The sequence below is a fragment of the Somniosus microcephalus genome, chromosome 17 (genome assembly GCF_052327205.1).
Source record: "Somniosus microcephalus isolate GS21.2 chromosome 17, FLI_Smic_1.0, whole genome shotgun sequence".
Taxonomy (NCBI): Eukaryota; Metazoa; Chordata; class Chondrichthyes; order Squaliformes; family Somniosidae; genus Somniosus; species Somniosus microcephalus.
The window spans coordinates 86233627-86257168 of record NC_141003.1 but is presented as its reverse complement, the minus strand read 5'-3'; the positions used below and the strand labels follow the sequence as shown (position 1 = coordinate 86257168).

Sequence of the window (23542 nt, the reverse complement as noted above, 5' to 3'; positions counted from 1 at the left end):
GTCCTCTTGAACCGCTGCAGTCCGTGTGGCGAAGGTGCTCCCACAGTGCTGTTAGGGAGGGAGTTCCAGGATTTTGACCCAGCGACGATGAAGGAACGGCTGATATATTTCCAAGTCAGGATGGTGTGTGACTTGGAGGGGAACTTGGAGGTGGTGGTGTTCCCATGGGCCTGCTGCCCTTGTCCTAGGTGGAAGAGGTCGCGAGTTTGGGAGGTGCTGTTGAAGAAGCCTTGGTGAGTTGCTGCAGTGCATCTTGTAGATGGTCCACACTGCAGCCACGGTGCGCCGTGTGAGGGAGGGAGTGAATGTTTAAGCAGGTGGATGTGGTGCCAATCAAGTGGGCTGCTTTGTCCTGGATGGTGTCAAGCTTCTTGCCTATTGAATGCGATGATGATGGAGGACAGAACGAGCAGGATAAGGGGTTACCAGCACTGTAATGCGAGTTCCCACACAGGATCTCCCAAACATAGCTACATAAAACATCCATCTAGTTGTGAACTGCCTGGGATGGGGTAGATTTCAGTCGGTTCAGGCCTCTAACGTTCAGGTGGCTGGGCTACATGGGTGGATGTCTGTGGAGGACATAACCAGGCTTGCTGTAATGTTGAATAGCCTGCTTAACAGTAAATGTTTTGCAACACCGTAATTTATTGACTATTCAAATTGCTTCCATAGATAATCTAAGTAATTTCATTCAGCTAATCATTTGCAACCTCTAAATTAGGTACTTATCTAACTGATTTTGTACTGTTGTGTTTCTAGTTCTGGAAACATTTGAATCCAGTGGGAAGATAGGAAGCAATTTTACTCTAAATACAGGTAATGCTTTGTCATATTTATCGTACTTGAACATGTCTCAGAAATACTTGTCACTCTGTTACAAAATTACTATTTTTTTTTAAACCAACTCATAAGAGTTTTAACTAAAAAAAAACTGCCTGATGCACAGGATCTAACACGGACTTATGCTGACAATTGGAAAATGTGGAATTATTTTCAGGCGAAAGAAAGACCTAATAATTCATGAGTGTTAATCACACAAGTAAAGTTCATATTCCTCGCTGAGAAAGCGGTTAAAAAAGCATACGGGATTCTGGGCTTCATAAATAGAGACATAGAGTACAAAAGCAAGGAAGTTATGATGAACCTTTATAAAACACTCAACTGGAGTATTGTGTCCAATTCTGGGCACCGCACTTTAGGAAGGATGTGAAGGCCTTGGAGAGGGTGCAGAAAAGATTTACAAGAATGGTTCCAGGGATGAGGGACTTCAGTTACATGGATAGACTGGAGAAGCTGGGGTTGTTCTCCTTAGAGCAGAAGGTTGAGAGGAGATTTTGATAGAGATGTTCAAAATCATGAGGGGTCTGGACAGAGTAGATAGAGAGAAACTGTTCCCATTGGTGGAAGGGTCGAGAACCAGAGGACACAGATTTAAGGTGATTGTCAGAAGAATCAAAGGCGACATGAGGAAAAGAAATTTACGCAGCGAGTGGTTAGGATCTGGAATGCACTGCCTGAGAGGGTGGCGGAGGCAGACTCAATCGTGGCTTTCAAAAGGGAATTGGATAAGTACCTGAAGGATAAAAATTTGCAGGGCTACGGGGAAAGGGCGGGGCGTGGGACTAGCTGAAGTGCTCTTGCAGAGAGCCGGCACGGGTTCGACGGGCCGAATGGCCTCCTTCTGTGCTGTAACCATTCTATGATTCTAAGATTCCAGCACTGATCCTCAGTCTGAACAAAGACAGATGTTGAGGTACTACAATAGGCCACATCACTTCTGGGCTGGGAAGGGGAAAAAATCTGCCATGGTTTCTGCTCCTGATCGCTATCCGGTAAGCCCCTACTACAAAAGACAAGTGTGTGCATCTCATGTGAGGGAAGGATTAGGCTCAGCGAGATAGCTTCCAGCATTCACTGTCGAGGCTCTCGCACATAAAGAACTAGCTGGGGGGGCCCGGCGTTGCCAAGGCTTTTTTGTAAAACGGCAGTTTACAGGGCCGCGTGGTTTATGGCTGGCCGCTGCCGCTCCCCCGCTCTGTGTCTCGGGCCGAGCGGTTGTGAGGCCCGGCCCGAGTGACCCCAACTCACCTCCCATTCCGGCGGGCCGGGAGCGCGATACTGTGCCGGAGCCGCACTGGGGGGGTTTGTTGTGCTGGTGCTGTCGCTGTCGGTATTTTAAAAAATGGCGGCGATGTTTCGGGAGGCTGCAGGATTAGGCCCGCCCACACATGGAATGAAACGCCCCCCGTGATGCAAGAGAGAGAGAGAGACTGGGGGGAGAAGAGAGAGAGGGGGAAGGAGAGAGAGAGGGAAGGAGAGAGAGAGGAGAGAGAGAAAGGGAAGGAGAGAGAGAGAGAGGGAAGGGGAGAGAGAGAGAGAGGGAAGGGGAGAGAGAGAGAGAGGGAAGGGGAGAGAGAGAGAGAGGGAAGGAGAGAGAGAGAGGGAAGGAGAGAGAGAGAGAGGGAAGGAGAGAGAGAGAATGGGGGAGAGAGACGGGGAGAGAGAAAGGGGAGAGAGACGGGGAGAGAGAAAGAGTAGAGAGACTGGGGGGAGAGGGGGAGATAGAGAGAGACTGAGGGGGGAGAGAGAGAGCGACTGAGGGGGAGAGAGAGAGGGGGGAGAGAGAGAGAGTAGAGAGACTGGGGGGAGAGAGAGAATGGGGAGATAGAGAGAGAGACTGAGGGGGGAGAGAAACTGGGGCAGAGAGAGAAAGAGAGACTGGGGGAAGAGATAGAGAGACTGGGAGAGAAGAGAGATAAAGAGACGGGGAGAGAGAGAGAGATTGGGGGGAGAGAGAGGGAGAGGGCTAGAAATTCGGTATCGCCCTGTTTGGAGAGGGAAGGAGAGAGGGAAGGAGAGAGAGAGGGAAGGAGAGAGAGACAGAGAGAGAGAGCGAGGGAAGGAGAGAGAGACAGAGAGAGAGAGGGAAGGAGAGAGAGAGAGAGAGGGAAGGAGTGAGCATAGCCTGGCGATCGAAAAAGGCAGACACAGACAGACCTGGCTGACAAGAGAGAACAGGATATGCTCTCACTGCAGTCAGGGAGTGGTGGAGACAGAGATGCACTTCCTCACAGCTTGTGGAAAATATCAGGGCATAAGGGAGAATTTCTACCCAAAATTCACAAAAATATGCCCTGAATTCAGAAATTTGAATGACGACCAAAAACTCCCATACCTACTAGGGGAAGAGAGAAATTGTGTAACCTTAGCGGCACACTATGTTACAGCTTGCCATAAACAGGGACAACCACTAAATCTAAGAAAAGAGTATATACAAATTATATGAATGTATATTTATACACTCAGGGATATATCTGTTTATACACTGTATGGATAGATCTGCGTTTATGTGTTCAACCATAAATGTTTTTCGATGCTTTGGCAACATAAGATGTACCTTGTCATGCCAATAAAGCGATTTGAATTGAATTGAATTGAGAGACAGACAGACAGAGAGGGAAGGAGAGAGACTGGGGGGAGAGAGAGAGAGAGACGGGGAGAGAGAAAGAGTAGAGAGACTGGGGGGAGAGAGAGAGAGAGACTGGGAGATAGAGAGAGAGATAGAGAGAGGGACTGGGGAGATAGAGAGAGAGAGACTGAGGGGGAGAGAGAGAGACTGGGGTAGAGAGAGAGACAGGGGAGTGAGAGAGAGAGAGTAGAGAGACTGGGGGGAGAGAGAGGAGAGAGACTGGGGGGAGAGAGACTGGGGAGAGAGAGACCAGGGGGGAGAGAGAGAGACTGGGGGGGAGAGAGAGAGAGACTGAGGGGGGAGAGAGAGAGCGACTGAGGGGGAGAGAGAGAGACTGGGGGGGGAGAGAGAGAGAGACTGAGGGGGGAGAGAGAGAGCGACTGAGGGGGAGAGAGAGAGACGGGGGGGGGAGAGAGAGAGAGACAGGGGAGTGAGAGAGAGTAGAGAGACTGGGGGGAGAGAGACTGGGGAGAGAGAGACCAGGGGGGAGAGAGCGAGAGAGAGAGACTGGGGGAGAGAGAGAGAGACTGAGGGGGGAGAGAGAGAGCGACTGAGGGGGAGAGAGAGAGACTGGGGGGGGAGAGAGAGAGAGACGGGGGAGAGAGAGAGAGTAGAGAGACTGGGGGGAGAGAGAGAGAGAGAGACGGGGAGAGAGAGCGAGAGAGAGACTGGGGAGATAGAGAGAGAGAGACTGAGGGGAGAGAGAGAGCGACTGAGGGGGAGAGAGCGAGACTGGGGGAGAGAGAGAGAGACGGGGGAGAGAGAGAGAGAATGGGGAGATAGAGAGAGAGACTGAGGGAGAGAGAGAGACTGGGGGAGAGAGATGGGGAGAGAGAGAGAGAGACTGGGGGAAGGGAGAGAAAGACTGGGGAGAGAGAGACTGGGGAGAGAGAGAGAGCGAGAGAGAGACTGGGGGGGGAGAGGGAGAGACCGGGGGTGTGGGGGGGAGAGAGAGAGACTGAGGGGGGAGAGAGAGAGAGAGAGGGTGGGGGGGAGAGAGAGACTGAGGGGAGAGAGATGGGGAGAGAGAGAGAGAGAGAGACTTGGAGGGAGAGGGAGAGAGTGGAGGGAGAGGGAGAGAGTGGAGGGAGAGTGGAGGGAGAGAGAGAGAGAGAGACTGGGGGGAGAGAGAGAGACTGGGGGGAGAGAGAGACTGGGAGAGAGAGAGAGACTGGGGGGGGGAGAGAGAGAGAGCCTGGGGGGGGAGAGAGAGAGAGCCTGGGGGGGAGAGAGAGAGACTGTGGGGGAGAGAGAGAGAGAGACTGGGGGGAGAGAGAGAGCGACTGGGGAGGGAGAGAGACAGGGAGAGAGAGAGAGAGAGAGAGAGAGAGAGAGAGAGACTGGGGAGATAGAGAGAGAGAGACTGAGGGGGGAGAGAGAGAGCGACTCTGGGGGAGAGAGAGAGAGAGACGGGAGAGAGAGAGTAGAGAGACTGGGGGGGGGGAGAGAGAGGAGAGAGAGAAGGAGAGAGTGAGGGAAGGAGATAGAGAAGAGAGGAAGAGGCCCGGCTCGAGTCACCCCAGCTGAGTAGGCTGGGCACAGTGAAAGCATTGATTTCTTTATGACAGCACAAAAACTGCTCTGACATCATAGCAGCTCTTTGACATCATAGTCACTCAATGCTAATGAGCGGATAATGAGCGGAATTTTGAACGTTTTTTGGATACCGTCGGCACAATTTTTGTCTCACCGAAAAGTAAATACGCTTATGACCGTTCCAGAATCGTAAGCTTTCTTTTGATGTAACACACGTGTAGGTACGCTCTATGGCCTAGAAATTGGGTTGGTAGCGCCGGCGCTGAGCGCCTAAAGAGACCTAGAATTGGGGCGAAGCCCTATGTTGGGGCGAACGCTATGATGATAGCGCCGACTCAGAAATTGACTATACATTTAGCGCCTGCGCTAAGTGTTTGCGCGCGCCCGCGAGCGCAAGCAGCTCATGACGTCATTTCAGTGTGCAACGCCTTTTAGGAGCGCATATTGGGTGGCGCCCGGAGCCTTAGCGCCCAGCGCTTTTAGTGACAGTTCGAGGGAGGGCTAACAGGCCCTTCTCGGAGTAGGGGGGCGCTATTTAAAGGGGACAGCTTCAGTGCAGAATCTTCTGCCACTTGGCCTGCTCATTGCGCTCGCTGCTAGAGAGAGTTGGCGAGCTAATGTGGAGCGGAGTTCTGGGATTTGAGCTTTACAGTATTTGGGACCTTCAACCCTGTCCGAAGCACTTGCAGCACTACACCTAAAAGCCTTTTGATCAACTGGCATCGGAATGGGAGCTTGTTTGGAGGGCGACGGCCTCATCGCCCAACACTGTGAAGGGGCAGAGAGACGGCGGGAGAGAGGGCCGGGATTGGCTAGAAGGAGGAGGGGCAATGGAGGTCGGCCAATCCGACGGGATGCTGCGAGGGTCTTTAGGCAGCAGGTGACAAGCCTTGACATGTCGGAGGAGCAGTGTTTGCGAAGGCTACGAATCTGGAGGGACATTGTTACTGATCTGTGGCACCTGCTTGGTCAGGATCTGCAGCCGCGTGAACGCTGCAGAACCTCTCTGTCCGTGATGGCTACACTGACTGATGGCCTCCATTTTTATGCCAACGGATCCTTTCAGTCAGCCATTGGGGACAATGCGACTGTCGCTCAGGCTGCAGTCTGCTGTTGCACCCGGCAAGTGACAGATGCCCTTTATAGGCGAACGCGTCCATTCATTACCTTCCCTCGGACCCTGCACAAGCAGGCGGAGGAGGAGGAGTATGAGTATGAGTAGGAGGAGGAGGAGGAAGAGCAGGCAGAGGAGGAGGAGGAGGAAGATGGAATGGCTGCTGAAAGTGGAAGGTCCATACGTCAGAGGCTCCTCTGGACTCGTCTCGACACCCCTGTGGCGGAATGATGAGAGTCTTAACTCATGCGCACTTTGGATGTTTGAGGGCCTCTGAATGCCAGCATCACTGAAAGTAGTCACATGCACCATGCAACATTGAAACTTCTGTTTATTGACACAAAAGTCTTTCATTACAGCTAAACAACGTAATGTGAGCAGAAACCATAACTTTCAAAATAAGTGTGAACTGTTCGGCAAAGCCGCAAAACTCAACAAACCTTCTGCAAATATAACAGCAGCTGAGGGTGTCCTTGAATTTGGACAAACAAACGTCTCAGCACCTCCCTCTACAACTGGCCCCTTGAGGGAGAACGACTTCTCTTTCGCGCCTGGCCCCTTCCCTCCCTGCTGCTCCTACGTAATTGGACCCCAGTGGCGGGCTCAAGGCTGGGGGACGCTTGCTGACTGTCTGGAAGCGCAGAAGCCCCTGAGGTGCGGCCTGGCCGACCTCTGGGCTTGGAGTGTGCGGACGCAGGATGCTTGCTGTGACCATGGCTGGAAGCAGTGTGGCCTGCAGGTGGTGGCAGCTGCAATGCAGGCATCCCAGCGCTGGCATGTGCAATGGTCTCCTGCCGAGAGAGGACACCTGCACCATGGTCGGACGACACACTGGCTATCTGAGGGGAGCGGCTCGGCTCATCCGCCACAATCGCAGGCTCCACGGATTCCTGGCCTTGTACGGGAGTGGAAGGGCCCGGGGTGACCCTATCTGATGCAGAGAGGGTGGCTGCAGTGAGAGATCGCGTTGCGTCAATCTGGCTGTGGAGGAGCCCAGCAAGTGACTGCATGGCAACAGTGAGGACCTGTGTGCCAGGTGCCAGTGCTTCGAAGAAGGCCGGGACAGTTCTTCCCATGGCTTCGGACAAGGCAGGAGCCGACCGCTCCACTGCCTCGGACAAGCCCTGCACAGACCTTTCCAGGGATTGTCCGAAGCCCTGAACAGTCCTTTCCATTGCCGACTCAAAGCCGTGGACAGTCCTCTCCATTGTTGGCCCGAAGCCCTGGATAGTCCTGTCCATTGTGGCCCCGAAGCCCTGGATAGACCTGTCCATTGTTTCCCCGAACACCTGGAGAGTCCTCTCCATTGTTGCCCCAAAGCCCTGCAGAGTCCTCTCCATTGTTGCCCCGAAGTCCAACATACTCCTAGCCAATGAATCTATTGACTCAGGCATCTTCTCCACTGCAGCCATCAGCTCCGTGTGTCTGACCCGGGCCTGTTTGCTCATCTCTGCCAGGCGACGGACCTCATCTGCACTCTGTGCAGCAGTCATGATGACCTGCCTTGCCCTGCGGGGAGACGGTGGCCGAACTTGCCTATCCCCCCTGCGTTGCTCCATGCCGCTTGGTCCGGCAACTGGTTCATCCTCAGAGCCACCCCCCCCTCCCCTCCAGGGGACTACTATCCCCAGTCTGCAGATGTCTCAGCTCCCCGGATTCTGCAACGGCTGGTCCGGATTCCTCCTGGTCCTCGCCTCCGGTGGCACTGGCACTGGCAGCTTTAGCGCGTTGAGCCCGAGTTGGTGCTGCTTCATCTGAAAGTGGGAGGTGGAAGAGTGGCTTTAGCAAAAGGACAGGTTTGCTGAAAGGCATGCCAGATTGCGGCAAGGCTCTGACATGGCTGCACCCTGAGGATGCATTCTGGTGGGGGGACCAAGTGGAAGGCAACAGGTGAAAAAGGTGAGAGTCTTACCCTCGCTGTCGGTAATGGGGTCGGCAGATGCAGTGGCCACTGGACCAGACAGACGTCCTCCAAGTATCTGGTGCACTCTCTCCTCCAGATCCGTGAGAGTGACCACTTGTGCGGGTCCGCCACCGGTTCGACGCTGCTCTTTTCTAATCATCGCCATCTTGGACTGCAGGGGAAAGAAGGGGAGGTTCTGTTACACGATGCCTTGAGATCTCATCGCATGCCCCCCATGGTGCAAGAGCCCTTACATGAGGCCTTGAGACCTCATCGCATGCCCCCCATGGTGCAAGAGCCCTTGCATGAGGCCTTGAGACCTCATCGCATGCCCCCCATGGTGCAAGAGCCCTTACATGAGGCCTTGAGACATCTGTCCATGTGTGTGGCCAGAAAGGGCCATGGGTGCATACTGACAGATGTCCATTGGCGCATCATTGCAGCAGGGTGCCCGAAGTCAGCTGCAGATGGAGGGAAGCACAAGTTTGGTAAACCATCACTCACCCTAACGATCCGTGTGAGGTCGTTGAATTTCTTCCTGCACTGAACAGGGGTCCTGGTCGCCATGCTGCTGGAATTCACCCTCACAGCAACCTCCCTCCAAGATCGTCGATAAGCCTTCTGATTTGGCCTCTTGCCATTATCCGGATACAGGACCTCTCGACGGTGTTCAACTGCAGCCACCAAGTGGTCCAGAGCCTCAGTGCTGAAGCGCTCTGCTCTCTGCCTAACCTTCTCCATAATGAACAAGTTTCTAACGCCAGACAAGGGCAAGCGCCGAATCTGGGTGTTGAAGCTCAGTCTGACTGACCCACCCCTTTAAGAGCCGGCCGGTGCCTGTAGGTCTCGTGCTTTCCCGTAATTGAGTTCACCTGCGCTGCGCCCGTCCGCGTCGAAATTGAGTAGCGCCTGACCTTTTGCGCCTTAAGAGCACCGTGCAACGGCTGATTTAGCGCCTGATATACCTATCAATTCATCCAATGAAAAGCGACGAGTTAAGAAAGTAACTATAGGTTTTTATTGGCTAAATAACAGAGCCCACCCTCGTGGGTGATCGGATACAACAAGGAGGAATGCCAGCCAGTCGACTACCTTTATACCTGGGCAGGTAGGTGGAGTCATGGGCGGAGTCAGCAGTGGTCAGCCCAGGTATAACAGCGTGACAAGAGGCGACCTCGTATAGTGATACAACAGTGTGAACAGTGATAACCATAGAGTAACGATATAACAGTGATAACTATAGTGTAACGATAGTGAACGATAAAAGTGGTTTACCACAGCGCCTCAATCCCCTTTGGGGGCAATGCAACCCAATATCGCGCCAGGCGGCGATAAGTTTCGTCTGGCTATAAACTTTGCGCCTCGCCGGTTCTAGCGCCTCAAGCGGGGCTATACCCAATTTCTAGGCCGATAACTTGAGTGTATAGAGGACAGACAGACAGACAGAAGAGCAATTATATATATATAGATAGATAGATGGTTACTTGGGCACATGTAAATGCGTATCTCAGAAAAGTTCAGGGTTGTACTACAATGAGTGGAGAAAGAAAATAAACAGCCACAGAAAAGAGGTTTTGTGCTCTCTGACTCGGTATAAAGCTGACAAAAATGAGAAATGCAGTTCCAGCAGGTTTCAGCCAGGACCGAAAATTAAAATGAGAAATGCAAATTAAAATGTGTTGTTGCAATTTCGGTTCCATTTAAAAATGTGCATTTCATGGAATCGTAGAATGATACGGCACAGGGGCAGACTTGACGGGCCGAATGGTCTCCTGTGCTGTATCGTTATCCCATTGAGATGTTTCAAAAACACATTGGGGCACAAATTCCGATCCCTGTGCTGTGTACTCACCCGTAGGGACATCGGAAATGCCGGTTTCAGGCATGCACTGCGCATGCGCTGGAAACCGGCATTTCCGATCTGTGAAGAAAGCTCTTGACAGATCCTCCGGCTGCGCTGGAGCAAGGCCTCTGCGGGTGGAGAGTTCCGTTTTTTGGAGACCCTCCGCCCGCAGAAAACACTTACAATTCTTGCGCCTGGTAAAAGCCTGCGCAAGGCCTGCTTTTACCAGGATAAGAGTTGAAAAAAGTAATTTAAAAAAAATTCCACTGATTTATCATTTAAAAATACTTTAAAGAAAGGTAAGTTTATTTTTAGCCCCGTTAAAAACTTTAATTATTTTTTTCAAAAATTTAAATTTTTGTTTAAAATAGTTAATTTATGTAATTTCAAGTCATTTTAAAAATGTGATTTATTTGAAGTTTTACTATGTTTTGGGGGGTAATCTCTATTCATATATTTGACAGGTCTTCCTGTCAAATCTATGAAGGGAGATTCCCTTCTTTGATTGGCTCCCCAGGGCCCACGTGATCCCAGGGGCGCTGCGAACCGCCTGCGCCTCTGGGATACGTGGGCCCTGCGCACCGGCAGTTTGGAGAAGCCCAGCAACGGAACTGTGCACCTCCCGGGAGCCCTCCGGTCCAAGCGCAGATTTTTCCAAATCGCAGCCCTCCACCCGCGGGAGGCCTGCGAACGGAATTTCTGGGCCATTGTACAATAAATTACCTTTGGAGTACAATGCCTGTTACATAGGCAAATGCAGCAGATATTATTCATCAGCAATGTCCTACAAATAATAATGTGATGAATGGCCATAACAGAAGTTAATTTGTTTTTGGTGGTGTTAGTTAAGAGAGGTATGTTGCCAGGACACCGGGAGAGTTACATAGGCCCCAATCTTGATGGCGGGTTGGGGGGGGCGCGGAGCTTCGGACGCACGCTGTGTGCGTCTTTTTTTTTTACAGGATTCCCGCCTGGAAGTCAGCCTGATTGACAGGCTTGGCTTCCAGTGGGGCGGGGAGCAGGTAGTGAGCCTGCAGCTGCTACAGGGATGAGGGGTGGGGGGGGGCGGTGGTCCGTTCCCTGAACCCGGGGAGGGGCCCGATCCCCGATCGGTGGGTCTTCGTATGGGTAGGGGGATCCAATCCAAGGCAAGACAGTAAGCTTGGGGGGTGGGAATAGCACTCCTGCACCTCCCGGCCCACAGGTAGTGCTGTAAAGGCACTTGCCTTCTCTCCGAAGCTGTTGTCGCCTCCCTTCAGCTGCTGGGTTTCCCGAGGCCTGGGAAACCTGGCCGGCTAGAGCTAAACCTGCACAGCAGGTTAAATCTGAGGCTGCCAGCCTCATTAAAATATTTAAATTGCCAACCCGCCTCCTGGGAGCAGGTTGGATTTGTTTTAACATCTGACCTGACCCCAACCCACCAGTTTTTGGGGGTTAGAATTCACCCCATAGAGTCAACAGCCAGAAACAGGCCATTCGGCTCGACTGTCAATGCCAGCGTTTATGCTCCACGCGAGCTCATTGCTCGTCTCCAAACAGTAACATGGAAATCTTGAATGTCCACATGAACCAGCAGAACAGGCAGACAGGACCCTGGTTTAACATCTCATTTGAAGCTCCATCAATGCAACGCTCCTTCCGAACGGCAGTGGAATATTAACATAACCCTGCCCTGATGTGGAGAATGCGAACCAGTTGCAGGATGAACAATCCTGTGCAGACAGAACTAGAATGGGTCTGTGGTCAGGTTGTTTAGATGCCTAAGAGAGTAATGAATCGTTGGGTTGCTTTGGAGGAATAAAATATAAGTTTATTGTTTTTGTGCATACATCGAGAACCTGTGGTCAGTTATTGCCTGTCGAGAAGGGAACTTTTAAAGGTCCAGCCATTTAAAAAAGAATTTTTTTTTTGCAATGTACAGGGATTGCTTTCAAACCTTCCCTAACATGCGTTGGAATGCTGACTCCAGGAGACTCATTGAATGAGAACTTGCATTGCAAAATACAGTGCATGCTGTTTCTGTGTTCATGTGTATGTCTGTGAATGAAAAGGCAGAACAAGACGTAATTAGAGCAGTCTTGCCCCGAGCTTGAGGGCAGACTCGGGCTTCACCCTCCCTGACTTCCTTGATGCTGTCGGGCAAAGACATGCAGATTGGCCTCCTCACAGGGAATCGAGGCTTGAAACTTGGGTCTGTTCACTTGTAATATGTGTCACCTTGTCCTGCAAGGAGAATAGTCTGGAGATAAACCTTCTGGCAGCTCCTGTTTAAAACCAAAAGATTCAGAAGGATCACGAGGCTCCACCTTCACAATACTGTATTCAATATTTTCTTCAGTGTTATTTTAATGTTCCATTAATCATTCTGAGTACTCTTTAAAGAATTGGGCAAGAGAACCTTCAAGCTGGGCCCAGATTCCTCCAGGTCTCTCCAGATGAGGGAGTCTCTCGTACCCATTGCAATACTGGAGGATGGGAACTGATCAAGCAACCACAGTTCCCCAGACCTGACTGGGTAGAAAGTGTGTTAGTATACATACTCTTCTGACAATGAATGCACAACCAGGGAGTTTGGAAATATAGAGGAGCGATTTAAAGTAGATTGCCAGTGATCAATAATGTTAATTAGACAATTTTAATCAATATTAATGTCAGTAATCAGTTAGATTTTCAGTGATTTTTTTTGCAGGTGGCTATCTTTATGTTTGGTGTTTGCACGACGACGCCACCGTTCACACCCTTTTACTGAGTGGCTACCCACTCCCATCTCTGCGTCTGAAGGCTCTGGGGTCAATCCCCACTACAGGCTTGAGCTAAACTAACACTTCAGTCAGTGCTGTATTGTCACGTGAGACTTCAAAAACCGAGGTGGATGTATAAGATTCCTTAGCGATATTTGAACAAGAGTAGAAAGTGCTCCCGGTGTCCTGGTCAACATTCTTCCCTCAACCAACATTATCAAAAACAGGTTCTCTGGTTATTCTTCTGTTTCTGGGACTTTGCTGTGCCCAAATTGGCTGTCACGTACACTACATAACAACAGTGGCTGCACTTTAAGAATAATCAGTTGGTTGTAACGTGCTGTGGAATGTCGTGAGGACATGATGAGGTGTAACTGCAGGTTCTTTCCTTTGTGCCCATATTTGAGTAACTGCGACTGTTTAAAGGAAGACCACTACAAGAAACACTTACTTAATAAAATCACCTTTCCCATTCTTAACCAGTAGTGCGTAGGTTACAGCATTTGTTAAAACCATTATAGGTACAGCAATTATTCAACAGGTGTTTCCTACTAGTCATAGATTTTTTTTTCCTCAGTGAAACACATTTTCTGGACAAGCTATTTCCCAGATGATAAGACATCCTTCTCTGGTACAATGCCGTAAAAATTCACTGAATTGTACTGCACATTGGTAATCGCCAAGATTGGTAGAAATCTGCAACAAAAGAATTGGTGAATTCTGTAAAATATTTTGCAGTTAACGACAATACTTCCATGCTTAAGTGTGTTTTTTAAATCGGTAAAACTGATGTACCACATCTTATGGATGCCACACAAAAGAACATATTAAGACCATCAATCAGGGCAGAACAGCACTGCTGATTACAGCTGCCATGGCAGCAGACCTGTTGCATCATGTGTCTCTGGGCCTTTGTTCACAGCTCGCCAGGTTGTTGCTGGGGCTGGGATTCGGGGTTGGAAGGATGAGGGTGCGAGAGAAATTAAAAGAACCACATATAAAATTCCTTAAAATTAAGTACACGGGAGTTGTTTTGAGATCTGTGGCACTCGAACAAGTAAGAAAACACCAGCTGAATTTATTAGCATATATAACAACTTCCTGAAGTATCGTATCTATATGCATTAATTCATGATTCAGTGCAGTTGCTGTATAGTACTTGCTCTTTCTCCATTAACTGTCTCCCGTTGAACAGGTCTTACAAACAATGGAAATTCATGGCGGTTCTTGGTCAGAAAAGATTTTTGAAATTCTGTGTTGACTGGGTTGTTTGGCTTGAGATGAGCTGAATTTTTTTTCAAACAGCAACTAATAACCTTAAAATGTATGTTTTGGATTAGGAGGAAGCACTAATGCAGCCAGCTCCAGCGACATATGGGATGCTTCAGAACCAGTCCGTACAGTTCAAATGTGATGTTTGGACAGCTGTTTTTCTAATGGAACACATTCCGTGTAGTGGTTGGATCAAAGACAGTCCTTTACTCATATTCATATTCATTTTCTCTCTCTCTTGCCTCTCAAGGCATCTACAAAATCAGTGGTGATGTTCCTTTATAAATCTTTTATTATTCATTTAACATTCAAAGTTAACTATAATATTTTTTCTTATAAATCTGTATACCTTTTTTGCTTGAAATAACCATTTTGTACTGCTGTCGTCAAAAGTACTGTAAAGAAGTTGCTACTGGAACATTCCAAAACATGCACAGAATTCCTCTGATAATTTAACAAGCAACACCAAACCTTTCTTTCGGATGAAACGTTAAACCGAGGCCCCGTCTGCTCTCTCAGGTGGACGTAAAAGATCCCATGGCACTATTTTAAAGAAGAGCAGGGGAGTTCTCCCCGGTGTCCTGGACAATATTTATCCCTCAACCAACATCACTAAAACATTATCTGATCATTATCACATTTGTAGGAGCTTGCTGTGCGCAAATTGGCAGCCGCATTTCCCACATTACAACAGTGACTACATTTCAAAAGTACTTCATTGACTGCAGAGCACTTTGGGACGTCCTGAGGCCATGAAAGGCGCTGTAGAAATGCAAGTCTTTTAATTGAAGAATTGTACAGAATGTGCCAAAGCAACTTTTTTTACATATAATTTAAATTGAGTTCAATATTCAGTGGTTTCCCTAAAGAACTACAGAGTATAAATTCGCCTTGGGCGATGGTGTAAAACGGGCAGGAGCGAATCGGCAGCCTGTTTTGCTCTCTGCCCAATTTTCTTTTCTGTGGACAAGATATATATATATTGCCATTCATCGTCGCAAGGTCAAAATCCTGGAACATAGAAACATAGAAACTAGGAGCAGGAGTAGGCCATTTGGCCCTTCGATCATGGCTGATCATCCACACCCTAGCACCCGGTCCCTACACCGACAGCCATCCCACCCAAGCCCTATCCCCGTAACCCCACATATTTAATCCCCCTTAACACTAAGGGCCATTTTTTTTTATCATGGCCAATCAACCTAACCCGCACATCTTTGGACTGTGGGAGGAAACCGGAGCACCCGGAGGAAACCCACGCAAACACGGGGTGACTGTCTGTGTGGAGTTTGCACAGTCACCCGAGGCCGGATTTGAACCCGGGTCCCTGGCGCTGTGAGGCAACAGTGCTAACCACTATGCCACCGTGCTGCCCCACCTAACAGCATTGTGGAAGTAACCTCATCATACCGACTGCAGCGGTTCAAGTAGAACAATCAACACTGGCCTTGCCAGCGACGCCCACATCCCGAGAATGCGCATATATTTTTTTAAAAGCCGCCCAAGACAAGCTTATACTCCTGTAGCTTCACTAGCAATTATAATAGCATGATAATTAAGAAGGATGCCTCTTCCTGCATTGTTTTAATTTCTTTTACTTGTCATGTTTGTGAATTGTTCAGTAGCTTTTAATTGAAGAATCTGTGTTAACTGTGAATTTTAAATAGCATAGCCAGTATTATGCAATTACTACTGACCCAACTTGGTATTTAATCCAGCTCCTTTTGGTTGGGCACATTTCTCCGAAGATGCTGTTCAGCACGGACCAAGTTTAGATGCTCAGACTGTAAGTGTGATGAAAAGGCAGTGAAAAGAAAGTGCTTGCTTTACACAGATTGATTTTACTAGCCAGTTGTTCAGGAAAATAAATTGTGTATTACAATTAATAACTTTGTTCAGAAATAATTTATAATTGTTTTTCAGAGGCTCATTTACTAATTGTCATTCGATTTTAAAACTAAATTCTGTCAATTTTTTTAAAGTCCTCATTTTATAAGATCATTGAGGAATGTAAATAATTTGGATTTTTATTAGAAATTGTGAAATTGGTTTAAAACTGGAGCAAAAATTCTGGTAATATATTGTCAGTTACAGTTTTAATATGTAATGCTTGTATTCATCTTTATAATAAAAATTGCTGCAACTGTTAATAGCTACTCGTGTCACTTTACTGATGAGCTGCTATAGCCTCGGAATTACTATTTATGATAATATGTGTAATATTACTTTGTCTGCTACTTTAACATAGTTAACTCATTGAAACTTATAAAATTCTAACAGGACTGGACAGACTAGATGCAGGAAGGATGTTCCCGATGGCGGGGAGTCCAGAACCAGGGGTCATAGTCTAAGGATCCAGAACCAGGGGTCACAGTCTAAGGATCCAGAACCAGGGGTCACAGTCTAAGGATAAGGGGTAAGCCATTTAGGACTGAGATGAGGAGGAATTTCTTCACCCAGAGAGTGGTGAACCTGTGGAATTCTCTACCACAGAAGGCAGTAGAGGCCAATTCATTAAATATATTCAAGAAGGAGTTGGATATATTTCTTAAGGCTAAAGGGATCGAGGGATACGGGGAGAAGGCAGGGACAGGGTACTGAATTTGGATGATCAGCTATGATCGCATTGAATGGCGGAGCAGGCTCAAGGGGCCGAATGGCCTACTCCTGCTCCTATCTTCTATGTTTCTGTGTTAAATGGTAACTCGTTTGAATTTTTAAAGTTCATTCCTGGGATGTGGACGTCACTGGCAAGGCCGGCATTTATTGCCCATCCCAGTTGCCCCTTGAGAAGGTGGTGGTGAGCTGCCTTCTTGAACCGCTGCAGTCCGTGTGGTGAAGGTGCTCCCACAGTGCTGTTAGGGAGGGAGTTCCAGGATTTTGACCCAACGACGATGAAGGAACGCCGATATATTTCTAAGTGAGGATGGCGTGTGATTCGGAGGGGAACTTGGAGGTGGTGGTGTTCCCATGCTGATGACGAGGTCACATCCAAATTAGACTGCATAGTTTGCATCAACGGAAAGCCAAAACCATTTTGCTTTAATGCAAACTAGTATATGTGGCCTAAATCCATCAATTGTAATGGCGATATTCACTCCTGTGGCTGCAACAGAGTCATGCAAAATATGGTACCCAGTTCATGTTACAGCAAAATAGTCAAACATCATTAAAGGACCAGATAAACAGGTTCTTTCAGGTAGTCAAAAAGGTAGGTTAGATTATGAACTCATCTCCATTAAAAAATGGTTTGGAGATATCATTTAAAGGACAGGAAGCAAATGCAAATCTAAATAATAGTCCAAGTTCAATAATAAGGGCCATCAAAAATATCTCCAAGAACATTTAATCTGAAAACTCATCATTCCCTAATTTCTGACTGCATGAAGAAGCAGTAATGACAGGAAGGTAACAATAGAATTTATAGACCCCCATTAGTGGTGACATTTTATTTTGTTGACATATAAAGCGGGTATCAGCTGAGAAAGGATAAAGGTATATTCCGGGCGATTTTTAACCCTCTCCGCTCACCAGGAATGGAGCGGGGAGCAGTTAAAATGGAGTGGCTCCGTTCCCACTGATTCCCGATTTTGACACTGAATGAGGAGCTCGGTGCAAACCTCATTGATAAGTGCAATCCCAGTACCGTGATGTACCCACCGACATTTCAACTCACTCCTGAGCGAGGCGGCCGCACTGTCAGGAAGCCAGTTACAAAAGACTTTCCTTAGTGGGGTCTAAAGGAACAGGAGTGCTCTTCTGGGCTTCTGCTGCCCTGGGCTCCTTCCTCCCCTGCCCCTACCCCACCCAACCGCAAAACCCCACTCCTGGACGTGCCTCACCCAGCCGTCTTCTGATGCCGGCGGGCAGCCCTTGGGCCGCTCAATTTTCGTGTCTCCCCACCAGGCAGCTGTCGCCTTCCGCTGGAAACGGCTGAGCAGCTGACCGGCGGGATTCAAATGAGGCCCAACAGATTCACACCCATGTCCCCCATATGAATTCCCCACCTCAGCTGAGCTGTTTGGGGAGATGCCGAACAAGGAATAAAGGTACATCTGGCTGTGAGTCGACAAGTGAAGTAGTAACTTTTACTTTCCATCATCAAACTAAATGTAACTTAAGCTGTGAGGAGGACGTGAAGAGGCTGCAAAGAGATATAGACAGGTCACAGGATTGGGCCACAAAGTGGCAGATGGAGTACAATGTGGGGAAGTGCGAAATTAACCACTTTGGTAGGAAGAATGGAAAAGTAGAATATTTTTTAAAAGGTGAGAGTCCAATAAATGTTAGTATACAGAGGGATTTGGGTTTCCTTGTACATGGATCACAGAAAGCTAACATGCATTTACAGCAAGCAACTAGGAAAGCAAATTGTACGTTAGCCTTTATTGCAAGGGGTTTGGAATATAAGAGTAAGGAAGTCTTGCTACAATTGTCTAGGGCTTTGGTGAGACCACATCTAGAGTACTGTGTATAGTTTTGGTCTCCTTACCTAAGGAAGGATACACCCGCCATAGAGGGAGTGCAACGAAGGTTCACCAGATTGATTCCTGGGATGAGAGGGCTGTCCTATGAGGAGAGATTGAATAGAATGGGCCTACACGCTCTGGAGTTTAGAAACATGAGAGGTGATCTCATTGAAATGTATAACATTCTTAGAGGGCTTGACAGGGTAGATGCAGAGAGACTGTTTCCCCTGGCTGGAGAGTCTAGAACTAGAGGTCACAGTTAATGTTCTTCCTAAGGCAGCTGCGCACCAATTGGGAGGTCCCGTGCAGGCCGCTCACCAGCTGCAGCCACTAGAAAAGATGCCACGCATGCGCGGCAAATTTAAAGGGAACGTGCACCAAAAAAAAATTAGAGGGAACATTGGTCCTCATCTCAGGATAAGAGTCAGCCATTTAGGACAGAGATGAGGAGAAATTTCTTCACTAAAAGGGTTGTGAATCTTTGGAATTCTCTACCCCAGAGGGCTATGGATGCTGAATTGTTGAGTACATTCAAGAGAGATCGATAGATTTTTGGGCACTAAAGGAATCAAGGGATATAGAGATCGGGCGGAAAAGTGGCATTGATGTAAAAGTTCAGCCTTGAACTTATTGTATGGAGGAGCAGGCTTGAGGGGCCGTATGGCCTACTCGTGCTCCTATTTCTGATGTTCCTATATCATGTCCTGCCGTTCTAATCTCCTGGTTAAGTACAAGCAATAAACAAATTGAAGTCAATGGAAATAAAAATGGGGAGAGATGTGAATGGGTTGCCGATTCACTATCACCCGTTTTACACTATCGCACAAAGTCAAAATTTACCCCTACTACTCCACATCCACTCTGCTAAATCCCTTCCTAATTTAAAAAAGGAAATTCTGTACCCATCTTCCTCAGTCTTTTTCTTTCAGTGAGAATAAAATGTAATACCTTATTCTCTCTTCAGGTGTCGTTTAGTGACATCCTTGGTTCCCTTTGTTAAAGCAACTCCACAAAAGGATTATGACTTTTTATGCATATTCTATTACATATTACAGCAAATCACTGCACATTGTTCCTTTGTGGTGACTTTTGCTGATAATGAATGAAACAATATGAAGAGCAATGAGTGTGAGGAACAATTACAATTCTTTGGAATGACACAGTGGAAGAAATTGATTTTTTTGAAACCTCTACCAAAAGCCTTCAGAGAAACCCTATACTATCGGAATTTTTCAATCCTCTCTGGCTACAGGTGTGGTGCTGGAGGACTGCGAATGTGGTACCGTTGTTTAAAAAGGGAGAAAAGGATAGACCGAGTGATTACAGGCCAGTCAGCCTAACCTCGGTGGTGGGAAAATTATTGGAAAAAATTCTGAGGGACAGGATAAATGTTCATTTAGAAAGACACAGATTAATCAGGGACAATCAGCATGGATTTGTTAAGGGAAGGTCGTGTCTGACTAACTTGATTGAATTTTTGAGGAGGTAACAAGGAGGGTCGATGAGGGTAGTGCGTTTGATGTAGTCTATATGGATTTTAGCAAGGCTTTTGATAAGGTCCCGCATGGCAGACTGGTCACGAGAGTAAAAGCCCATGGGATCCAAGGCAAAGTGGCAAGTTGGATCCAAAATTGGCTCAGAGGCAGGAAACAAAGGGTAATGGTCGAAGGATGTTTTTGTGACTGGAAGGCTGTTTCCAATGGGGTTCCGCAGGGCTCAGTACTGGGTCCTTTGCTTTTTGTGGTATATATCAATGATTTTGACTTAAATGTAAGAAGTATGATTAAGAAGTTTGCAGATGATACAAAAATTGGCTGTGTGGTTGATAATGAAGAAGAAAGCTGTAGACTGCAGGAAGATATCAATGGACTGGTCAGGTAGGCAGAACAGTGGCAAATGGAATTCAATCTGGAGAAGTGTGAGGTAATGCATTTGGGGAGGGCTAACAAGGAAAGGGAATACATGATAAATGACACTGAGAAGTGCAGAGGATCAGAGGGACCTTGAAGTGCATGTTCACAGATCCCTGAAGGTAGCAGGACAGGTAGATAAGGTGGTTAAGAAGGCACACGGGATACTTGCCTTTATTAGCCAAAGCATAGAATACAAGAGCAGGGAGGTTATGCTTGAACTGTATAAAACACTAGTTAGGTCGCAGCTAGAATACTGTGTGCAGTTCTGATCACCACATTACAGGAAGGATGTGATTACACTAGAGAGGGTGCAGAGGAGATTTATGAGGATGTTGCCTGGGCTGGGGAATTTTAGCTATGAGGAAAGATTGGATAGGCTGGGGTTGTTTTCTTTGGAACAGAGGAGGCTGAGGGGAGACCTAATTGAGGTGTATAAAATTGAGAGGCCTAGATAGAGTGGATAGGAAAGGACTTGTTTCCCTTAGCAGAAGGGTCAATAACCAGGGGGCATAGATTTAAAGTAGTTGGTAGGAGGTTCAGAGGGGATTTGAGGAGAAAAGGAGTAACCGCAGGGATCAGTGCTTGGGCCTCAGCTATTCACAATATATATCAATGATTTGGATGAGGGAACTGTGGTGATTATTCTTTATGTTTAGTAAGAAGTATTGTAATTGGTTGTTTGTTTCCTACCTTGAGATATATGCTGTAAACTCATTGGTAGTTGATGTCATGTGATTTGTGGTGGCCATCTTAAATTCAGTTCTCTACAGCCTTGGTTGGGACTGGGTGTTGAAAGATGTGCTACTGGATTTTTAAAGTTAATAAAGCCTAGATTTAGAAAGGCAAATCTACTCTTTATTTCAATTTATTAACTTTATGTCAGAATGGAGCGATATCTTCAACCGGAACGATTCAATGCTGACCCTAATTCTGCAAGAGTGGATGATAAATGGAAACACTGGTATCGTACATTTAAAAACTTTTTGGGTGTGTTGGATCAAGAGTCTCTAAATAAGCTGAATATGCTGATCAACTACATTGCTCCGGATGTGTATAAGTATATTTTGGACTGTGAAACTTACGAATTGGCTATTTCTACATTGGAAAAGATTTTTGTTAAACCAAAGAATGAGGTATTTGCACGTCACCTTCTATCTGCCCATAGGCAGCAGGTGGGAGAATCTTTGGATACTTATTTACAAGCACTTTGGCGCCTTAGTGCTAACTGTATAAGGCCGTGACGGCAGAAGAATATAAGGAAGAATCGGTACGGGATGCTTTTATTAATGGATTACTGTCTAGATCAATTCGTCAGCGGTTGTTAGAAAATGAGACTTTGGATCTCAAGAGTGCTTTCGAGCAAGCCTCTACATTGGATGTGGCTCAGAGAAGTTCGGATTCTTATGCTCTTTTTAATCGGCCTGCGACTGTGGTTTCGGCAGTTCCGGATGAAAAGGAATTATGTGGACTTAATAGGAGTGGTTTTCTAGATTCTGAAACAGTTTCTACTTTGGCGGCTGTTGCCTCTAGGATTCAGAAGTGTTATTTTTGTGGGAATGTCCGGCACCCTCGTCTGAAGTGTCCTGCTCGGGAGGCTGTGTGTAGTAAATGCGGCAAGAGAGGTCATTATGCACGTGTTTGTAAATCATCAGGTTCAATTACCTCCTCTGTGACTATTCAGCCTTTAGATAGGGCGTTTATTGCATCAATTTCTGCTGCATTTGCTCATGGCCTAAACAAAGCTATAGTTACGGCCCAAGTTAATGGGTTAGAAGTGAAGGCCCTTATAGATACGGGCAGTACCGAGAGTTTTATAAGTCTTCAGTTTGCGAAGGAGAAGCGTTTGAAAATTTCGCCTGTTACTTATCAGGTGTGTATGGCTCAGACGACTCTCACTTCACAAGTAGCTGGTTGTTGCCTTGTGAAATTGATTCTTCTAGGTAATACATATACTGATATACGCCTATCTGTTTTGCCTAATCTCTGTGCGGATATTTTGATTGGTCATGATGTGCTTCAATTACACGAGTCTCTCAGTCTTTCGTTTGGAGGGACTAAGCCACCTTTATCTATTTGTGGATTAACCTCTCTATCCATTTCTCCATTATCACTTTTTTCCAATTTGATGCCGGATTGTAAGCCAATTGCTACCAAGTCAAGAAGGTATAGCAGTCAGGATAGAGAATTTATTAATTCTGAAGTTCAACGTCTTTTATTGGAAGGAATCATTGAACCTAGTTGTTCGCCTTGGCGGGCACAGGTAGTTGTCACCACTAACGAGAGACATAAGAAACGAATGGTGATAGACTACTCCCAAACTATTAATAGGTATACCAATTAGATGCGTACCCTTTGCCTAAGATTGATGAGCTTATCAACAAAGTATCTCAGTATAAGGTTTTTAGCACTATTGACTTAAAGAGTGCTTATCATCAGATTCCTATTGTTAAGAGGGATCAACCATATACGGCCTTTGAGGCTGGCGGAAAGCTGTATCAGTTTTGCCGAGTACCATTTGGTGTTATTAATGGTGTTGCTTGTTTTCAACGGGCAATGGATGCTTTTATAAGTGATAACTCTCTCTCTGACACCTTTTCATACTTAGATGACATCACGGTGTGTGGCAAATCAAGGGCGGAGCATGATTCTAATTTAGAAAAATTCCTTCAAGCTGCGGAAAGAGTTGGTTTAACTTTCAATAAAGAGAAGTGTATCTTTTCGACCACTGAGGTAAATCTACTGGGGTATATTATCTCGGGAAACAAGATTAAACCAGATCCAGAATGTCTGCGACCATTGATTGATTTACCTTGTCCTACTAATTCTAAGGCTTTGCAACGAGTTGTTGGACTGTTTTCTTATTATTCTAATTGGATTGCAAATTTTTCACAGAAGATCCAGCCCCTTATTCGGGTTACGACATATCCTCTATCATGGGAGGTCAGGACGTGTTTTGATAATTTTAAAAAGGATATCCTTGGAGCAGTTGTGCACTCTATTGATGAGCAGGTTCCCTTTGTGATTGAGATGGACGCTTCTGATTTTGCAATTGGGGCTACTCTGAACCAAAATGGAAGACCTGTGGCCTTTTTCTCGCGTACCTTGAACAATAGTGAAAAAAGACATTCTTCAATAGAGAAAGAGGCGTATGCAATAGTAGAAGCACTGCGTAAATGGAGACATTATTTATCGGGGCGACATTTTACGTTGGTAACTGACCAAAAATCTGTGTCCTTTATGTTTGATGTCAAACATTTTGGAAAGATCAAGAATGATAAA

At 47.0% G+C, this 23542-nt stretch overlaps 1 protein-coding gene across 2 annotated transcripts in view; it reads left to right on the top strand.

Moving 5' to 3' along the window:
- bend7 (BEN domain containing 7) overlaps window positions 1–21110 on the top strand; it is a 57094-nt gene extending 35984 nt beyond the window's left edge. For both annotated transcript variants that reach the window (XM_086010800.1, XM_086010799.1), the window contains 2 exons: window positions 763–819; window positions 13950–21110. In XM_086010800.1, coding sequence (XP_085866926.1) covers window positions 763–819; window positions 13950–14023 — 131 coding nt within the window. In that variant the 3' untranslated portion in view covers window positions 14024–21110. The remainder of the gene's footprint in view (window positions 1–762; window positions 820–13949) is intronic.
- The last annotated feature ends 2432 nt before the right edge of the window (window positions 21111–23542 follow it).